We start from the raw sequence: 7508 nt of genomic DNA on the forward strand, positions 1-7508 counted from the left end.
TTCATGGAATGGTTTTGTAGAAACGGTTTAGGTTGTTGATTTATGTCTTGTTGTTTGTTTTTCCCGACCTTAAGGGGTTGTTAGTAAGTGAATTATGTTTGGTATGTCAAAGATACAAGTGATTTCCCTTGCAGTATATTGAACAGTTGCTATTATCTTCCTCTCTAGTGCGTTTTTACATTGTGTTACAGAGAGTTGTAAGATGATGGATTGACAAGTGTGAAATATTTTACTTATATATAGATATATCCTTTACTGCCATTTTCTATTGCTCAGGGGTCAGAGAGTGAGGAGCTTGCGGCTGCATCCAGACTGGAAGACGATCTCAGTTTTTACCAAACTGCAAGCCCTGATATTGCAAAGCTATTTGATATAGAAACCCAAGTCAAGCGTCCTGCCTTAGTTTTACTGAAAAAGGAGGATGAGAAACTTGCCCGTTTTGGTAAGACTCCTCAAATACATTACCTTTCTTTTTCTTTTTTGTGTGCTACTTAGATTTCCTCTATGTCTGTCTCATCAACTTCTTTTTGGCAGATGGAAATTTCACTAAAACGGCTATTGCAGAGTTTGTGTCCGCTAACAAAGTCCCATTGGTGATCAACTTCACTAGGGAAGGTGCATCACTGATCTTCGAGAACTCAGTGAAAAACCAAGTAAAGACCGTCTGTCTCTTTAAAGTTTTCTTTTATTATTGCGATTAACTAATGAGATGGCCTTTTTAAAAACCTTTGTCAGCTCATTCTTTTTGCCAAGGCAAATGAATCTGAGAAGCACCTTCCCACTCTGAGGGAGGTGGCTAAGTCGTTCAAGGGAAAGATAACTTTTATCTTCAAAATTTTCTGTGGTCATTTTTGCTCTCTTTCTGGAACAATTATAAAACAAAATAAAATCACCTCTTGCAATAATTATAAGTGGCGATTGATATATACCAAAAGGAGAGGTGGATGATAACTTGAGTCAAAAAGCCAATCCTCTCTTTTGTCTGCAGTTTGTTTTTGTTTATGTGCAAATGGACAATGAGGATTATGGAGAAGCAGTTTCTGGATTCTTTGGTGTTACCGGCACTGCCCCCAAGGTAAAGTAGTTGGTGTGAAATATCTGTGAATCGGTTTTGTTGTTTCTGGTTATGCAAGTGATACCACAAAACAAATTAACAAATATCTAATTACTTTGTCCCAAGGTTCTTACTGAACAAGACTATGATGGGGCAAAGGCAGACATGTGGTCATGTGGAGTGATACTATTTGTGCTACTTACTGGTTACTTGCCTTTTGAGGATTCTAGTCTCACGACGTTGTACAAAAAAGTAAAAAGTTTGTAATATATTTTCAGGCTTCACCCTCACCATTATCTGTGATTCGTGTTTCTATGTTGCATTTTTGTCCCTTTTTTCAGATCTCATCTGCTGAATTCAGGCTCATAGAGGTTTAAGTTGTGCAGGTTGTTGGTTCAGCAAAGGTACATACAAACCATAACTTTGGATTTGTTAAATCTCTTCCTTCACTAAGACTCAGAAAATATTTGATATTTCTTTACCTCTTTGGTTGCTTGTGATCTTCCCTTATGCTGGTTTGAAGTTCTATGTCGAAAGAGATGAAACACCATGTGCCTGCAAACCATAAGAAAGACATTTCCCTGAAACTTGTATGCGGGTCTGTCGCTGGATTGCTTGGTCAGACCTTGACATACCCTCTTGAAGGTTGGAAGCAGTTCGTCTTAGTAATGTTAGTTTTATTTTGTTCATGTAAAGTTTGTTTCTTTGTAATGTTAGTTTTATTTTGTTTAAGACTTGGTGGCACTTATGTAAGACTTATTTTGGTTAATGTAATATTAAGGTTATGTATGTTGATTATTTTATGAAATATAAAAAATATAAATTTAATTAAATAAATTGTAAAAAAACACTATGACATATAAAATAGCATTAATTTTGTTTAACAATCTAGTGTTATAATATAGCTACGGTAGAAACTCCTAACATAGCGTGTAAAATGACTTATAACACTATTTTAAAAAATTAGAAAAATGTGATAACAAAGCATTTCAGTACTGCTATGGTAGAAGACTCTTCTACAGCATACGTATTTGGCGCTATCATATGTGTGATACCTACGATAACAGTGGCCTAACATAGCGTTTGTGAAAAAGCTATTAATAATGTATTATAGCGTTTCTCTAGTGCTATCAATGTAGATATTTGTTGTAGTGTTCCTTTTTTTTCAACAACTGGATGTAATGTCCACCTACTGAAATTAAATTGGCAGGTTAATTCCCCAAGTCACACTACCGAGTCAGGGGATGGTACGTCCGGCAACAATTCTGGTGATCCCTTATTATCTGAAGATCCTACAATGGACAATGTCGAGCTTGTTAGCCCCAAAAAAAAAGGGGGTCCAATCTATTGGAGCTCATCAATCCTCCCATCCCTTCCAAAAGAACTAGGATTATGCCAAGAAGATATGGTCAGTCCTCTTCATCTAAGAAAAAGACTTCACGAGCAGTGGATGACCCTCCGTATGAATACTCCCCTTTCCGTATTGTAAAACCTGCACTTCGAAAGAAATTTCTAACCAGACTATCCTCATATCCTCACAAATAAGTCAGTGGACAAAAGATGTTAAGGTTTATATCTTCTATTTATATTTCAATAAATAAATTCATATAATCTAATTTTGATCTACAGAGAGTATATCATAGATGGCCTCGGAGTTAAGCGTTCTTTCTTTGAGGAATTGTACACACCCAAATATTGGGTCGATACTCCGGTATGTTTTGTCCAAATATACAACTTCTCTTGATTTTTGTGGTCTCTTAATAAGTCACATACCGCTTGAACCCTTATTTCTATTTCTCTTTTACTCGGGTTCTATAGCATATGGAAGCAATGCTCACCTTGCTGTGGAGGACGATGGGCCCTAATCTACGCGAGACAAGAGTCGCAGTGTTGGATACTTGGTTTACTCACATGATCAACACTGACTACGCCCTCTACAAGAACAAGAAGAATAAATCAACATTTCAATGGAACAGCCTCATCAAGAACTATGTCCGTGGCTCTGTCTACAGCCGTCAGTGCAATCTCGCTTGGTTCAGCGATGTAGACACAGTTTACACACCAATAAACTGGGGTAAGCAGCATTGGGCTGCTTTAGCGATTAAATTAAAAGAAGGCGAAATTCAGATACTTGATCCCCTTATTGTAAACCATGACGAGTCTAAGCTGCCTCGTCTCATGAAACCGCTTGTTGAGTTGTTACCTATCATCATCAAGGACCTAGTCAACCCCGACGTTACCGATTGTCCTCTACCTAAATCGTTCAAGGTTGATAGATTGGTGGACGTCTACCAAAACGACAGAACCGGAGATTGTGGTCCTCTCACTGTGAAATTCATCGAACTACACGCCCAAGGCATGGGTCTTGATAACCTCACGGAGAAGATGGTGGACGACATTAGAATGAGTTACGCGGTTGATGTCTACCAAGAATTCGTTGTTCATTTGTAATTCTGTGTTTTCTACTACCACTACTTATCAACTTTGCGTTTCGATCTTGTAACAGAGACTTCCTCCCTATTCACTTTCTCATTATTAAGCTGCTTTAAGACCCTACTATTATGTCTACTATGGACTTCTCCATCATTTATAGTCCACAAGTATTAAAACTGTGTCCACACTTTTAAGTCTTTCTTGCCTTTACCAATTAACACAATACCTATCCACAGGGTATAGTAGTGTCCACAGGGTATAGTAATTTCCACACTTTAATGTCTTTTTTGCCTTTAACAATTAACACAATACCTGTCCACATTTGTATAGTAATGTCCACATACAGTTATAAGTGTGGACAAGTTGCAATCCTCTTTAGTATACTGGATAGCTAAACACAAGTGGGGTCTAAAACATAACAATTTGCCTGGAGACCCTCAATTTAACTCTGTACCTATAATCATGATTACAGAGCTTCCAACTAAAAAACATTAAATACCTCACAACTACAAAACACAGTTCATTATAGTCTCTTTTAATGAGGGCCTAAAACGTCCCACTATTTAACCTACTACTACGAACACAACTAGATCACGAATACAACCATTTTACTCTTACAAAAACCATTTCTTATTTGGGGCAACATCTTTCACTATGTCTCCACTTTCAGTAACCACGGAAAATCTCCTTTACTCATTGCCCGATCATCTTCAGCTTTGCATAATCCATCGTTTAGGTAAATATGGTTTTCAGTACCTCGGACCACTTATGGCTACGGGTAAAACTGGTTTTTCCCTTGTCACTAACTCATATGTCCTCAAACAAACTTGTCTAAGTAGTTTTCAAGAGGTACCTTTTCTTGTTGACAAGTCCTCAAAGTTCCACCCTTTCTTCATAAGGTGTGTTAAGGCTGGCAACCCGTACGTCTGTTACCTGGAAAGTCTTCGTCTTCTAGCTAGAGAAGGTAAGATTGACGAAGCCATCAACCTATTGTTCAATACAATTCCATTTTCCGACGAAATGCAGTTTGCACTTGGTTTGTTCTTAATTTGTGCTGGTCATTACCACGATGGTGTCTCAACGATCAACTCATTTACGGAACGTGTTGGCTCATATGCAATGGCTGAATATTTTTCTGAATCGGTTTTTCAAAACATTCGTCAGCTTGGCCCACGTAGGATCAAAAGGTATTGCGATACTTGGCGATTTTATAATGTTCCAAAGTGTGCCGGCTATGGGTATACATGCACCATGGATTCCCGTTATGAAGCTTGTTTTGTCTGGTGGAGGAGTATTCAATTCATATGTATGTTTTAAGATTTAACGTCTTCCCATGTTACGGTGGACATGACATTTTCGACATGTCCACCGTTAAACAAAGTCTACATGTTGGTTTGCATGTACTTCAATGTATTCCATGTATTAATGGACATATCTTTATTCCAGTTCTCATTACTACTCTCTCGACTTAACTTATAACTTTGGTCCACAATTGCAACTAAACGAGACTAAACAAACATAGATAACCATCATTATAACCTAACTATATTCTGGACCAAAACGATAACGTTTGACTGTACTTGCTCCATAACGTCAGGTCGCCATCAATCAGGTTAGACATTGCTCCTTGCCACACACAATGTCCAAAATACTTTACAGCCTGTATCAACACATCCTTTTAAATTTAAAAAATAATTTAGCAATAACCTATTAAAAATAAAAAACCAATAAAGGATGGATAACATACACCATCACTTTCATTATCCCCTTTTTTTCTCTTAACATTGTCTCCGTTTTACCAACAACATGGATCGATACAGTTACAGTCAGCCTTCTTCCTCCTCCGCTAATTCTGTTAAGTCTCGCGACCGCCAGAATCAAAGGTACGGGATACCCAGGAACTGCTGTGTGGTGGAAATCTTGAACTAAGTACCCACCAGGATGGTGTAAATCAGGGCCGTCTTTACTACAAATGTGCTAGATCTGAGGTATTAATTGTTCCTTATAATTTATGAAGCTCTATTACCATTTATTACACTTTAAATATCCAAGATCTGGAATAACAAATTGTGGTTTCTCTTAAAATAAAGATGGCGGTTTACACCTCAACAAGCTGTGGCACGGGGCCATCAACGAGGAAATCCACGACCTCTACTGCAAGCTTGATCAGTGTGACGACCTAATCAACTACTTCACCCTTGGACCAAATGGCACGAATGTCTACCCTTCTATGTTGGCCGCCCAAATGGAACATCATGGAGAAGAGATTGCCCACCTCAAACAACTTATTCGTGAGATCAGTGATGGCTACGAAGAACTTGCTTCCAACATCCACAACCTTACACCAAGGAACAATCACCCTTCTACTCCATTGACCTTTGGGTTTAAAGGATTCACCATTGCCTTTCTCTTTTTTCTACTTATTGGCCTACTTTTTTACATTTTTAAGCACTAATGTGTTCGCTAAGAATCACAGTACTTTATGTTGTCTACCAGTCCAAGAATCTTGTCTACCAGTCCAAGTATCTTGTCTACCACCTCTTTCTGTTTTCTTTTGTTAAGTTATGTACTATCTGTTTCCAATGTCCTCTAATCTTTCCTTTCCCCTTGCCTACTATCTTTTGTGTTGTTTTCATAAGACTAATTTAAGCATGCCTTTAATTGCATATACACACTAAAATTACTTGTCCATTACCACGCTTTCAATATTTCATAAAATGTTATGTCCACAGTTAAATTACCTTTCCATCATCACGCATAACTCAGTCACATGTTAGAATTAGAGATCCCTTGGAATTATAGTAGGCAAATGCTGAAGGTGTTTGTGGACTAAAACAGTAATAGCCAAAAGAGTCTTACAAACATATCCCCCAAAAGAGTATTACAACCATATCCCCCAAAATAACAGCCATGCTACCCAAAAGAGTTCCCAAATGCTCAAGGACATTAAATCTTACAACCATAGTAGACAAAATAACAGCCATTACTAACCGAAAGAGTTCCCAAATGCTGAAGGACATTAAATCTTACAACCATAGTAGAAAAAATAATAAGGGACTCAAAGTGAAAAATCCATCAGCATCCAAAAAATGGAATCCAAAACAACACTTCCTTAACCTATCTTCATTTCCTCAAATTAGCGTCGAGCATGTTTTCCTGTTGTGACCTTGTCCAAAATATCTCCCACATTTTGTTACTCTCTTCTTCTTCTGGATAACATTCATATCCAACCAACAAATGGTTAGTTACATGGACCATGTAACTTAAGAGTGGACATAAATGTTTAAATATAGTGACTTACGTGATGAACTTCACCATGTGATGGAATCCTTCTCTTTTTTGGCCTTCCCCCCTGGCGCTTTGTCCTTGGTGGGTTTACAGGTACCTCTGTCAATTCTTCTGGGATGTCCACGTCTTTCTCATTTGGACGAGGCATTACAACTCTTTTGTACTTTTCCCTGCATGGTCCAACGAAATAACAGCGGCTTATAAGTGTGTATGGGTCAATGTTTCTTATTCGACCAGCAGCCAGAGCGTGACAGCAAGGTACCATAAGTACGTCAAAAACCTTGCAAGTACAAGTTTTTTTCTCTAGGTCAACTGAAAACTCACACCCAATCCCGTCGTTCACTTGGTAAATCCAGTCAGTAGCTCCATTGACCACACAATTGAGTGACTCCTTCAGATGGTCAATCAACAATTCTTCAATTTCTGGTGTACACCTTGTCCTTGTCTTCCCAGCGAATGTCCTTCTACACCAAAACCACCTCATCAACATTGCTCTTATGAACTCTACCATTGACACTATTGGATTATCAACAGCCTTTTGCATTGCGGCGTTCAGTGACTCTGAGATGTTGCTACTCATCAAATTGTAACGGTTGCCAGGAAAGTGTGAAAGTGTCCAATGTGGTAGCCCAATCTTAAGTAGATACTCCGCACACTCTTGTTTTGTTTCCTCGATTTGCCTCCACCAATAACGGAAATCACCAACTGTATATGCTCTCCCTGCTTTTGAGAC

At 38.3% G+C, this 7508-nt stretch overlaps 3 protein-coding genes across 3 annotated transcripts; 2 read left to right on the top strand and 1 right to left on the bottom strand.

The window, feature by feature from the left end:
* Positions 1–94: 94 nt before the first annotated feature.
* Positions 95–1843, top strand: LOC147948182 (protein disulfide isomerase-like 1-3). Its single transcript, XM_087465632.1, has 8 exons — positions 95–133; positions 244–442; positions 535–653; positions 736–814; positions 987–1075; positions 1181–1306; positions 1396–1458; positions 1578–1843. Exons 1-7 carry the CDS (start codon positions 95–97, stop codon positions 1429–1431), a joined length of 687 nt encoding a protein of 228 aa, XP_087321758.1. The 3' UTR covers positions 1432–1458; positions 1578–1843.
* On the top strand, positions 1582–3505 carry LOC147948183 (uncharacterized). The gene is made up of 4 exons (XM_087465639.1): positions 1582–1719; positions 2265–2539; positions 2684–2765; positions 2873–3505. The coding sequence occupies exons 1-4, from the start codon at positions 1582–1584 to the stop codon at positions 3503–3505; spliced, it is 1128 nt and encodes a 375-aa protein (XP_087321765.1).
* A 3265-nt stretch (positions 3506–6770) lies between these two features.
* On the bottom strand, positions 6771–7370 carry LOC147948184 (uncharacterized). Its single transcript, XM_087465645.1, has one exon. It carries the CDS (start codon positions 7353–7355, stop codon positions 6771–6773), a length of 585 nt encoding a protein of 194 aa, XP_087321771.1. The 5' UTR covers positions 7356–7370.
* Between the last annotated feature and the right edge of the window lie 138 nt (positions 7371–7508).

The sequence above is a fragment of the Camelina sativa genome, chromosome 2 (genome assembly GCF_030686135.1).
Source record: "Camelina sativa cultivar CO46 ecotype springtype chromosome 2, ASM3068613v1".
NCBI lineage: Eukaryota > Viridiplantae > Streptophyta > Magnoliopsida > Brassicales > Brassicaceae > Camelina > Camelina sativa.

Bases quoted from the DNA above. Each gene is read 5' to 3' on its own strand.
- LOC147948182 (XM_087465632.1), top strand. From the start codon at position 95: ATGTTTGGTATGTCAAAGATACAAGTGATTTCCCTTGCA. The intron at 443-534 runs GTAAGACTCCTC...TCTTTTTGGCAG, and splicing joins TGAGAAACTTGCCCGTTTTG to ATGGAAATTTCACTAAAACG. The intron at 815-986 runs AGATAACTTTTA...TCTTTTGTCTGC, and splicing joins GGCTAAGTCGTTCAAGGGAA to AGTTTGTTTTTGTTTATGTG.
- LOC147948183 (XM_087465639.1), top strand. From the start codon at position 1,582: ATGTCGAAAGAGATGAAACACCATGTGCCTGCAAACCATAAGAAAGAC. The intron at 1,720-2,264 runs GTAATGTTAGTT...TTAAATTGGCAG, and splicing joins GTTGGAAGCAGTTCGTCTTA to GTTAATTCCCCAAGTCACAC. The intron at 2,766-2,872 runs GTATGTTTTGTC...CGGGTTCTATAG, and splicing joins AATATTGGGTCGATACTCCG to CATATGGAAGCAATGCTCAC.
- LOC147948184 (XM_087465645.1), bottom strand. From the start codon at position 7,355: ATGAGTAGCAACATCTCAGAGTCACTGAACGCCGCAATGCAAAAGGCT.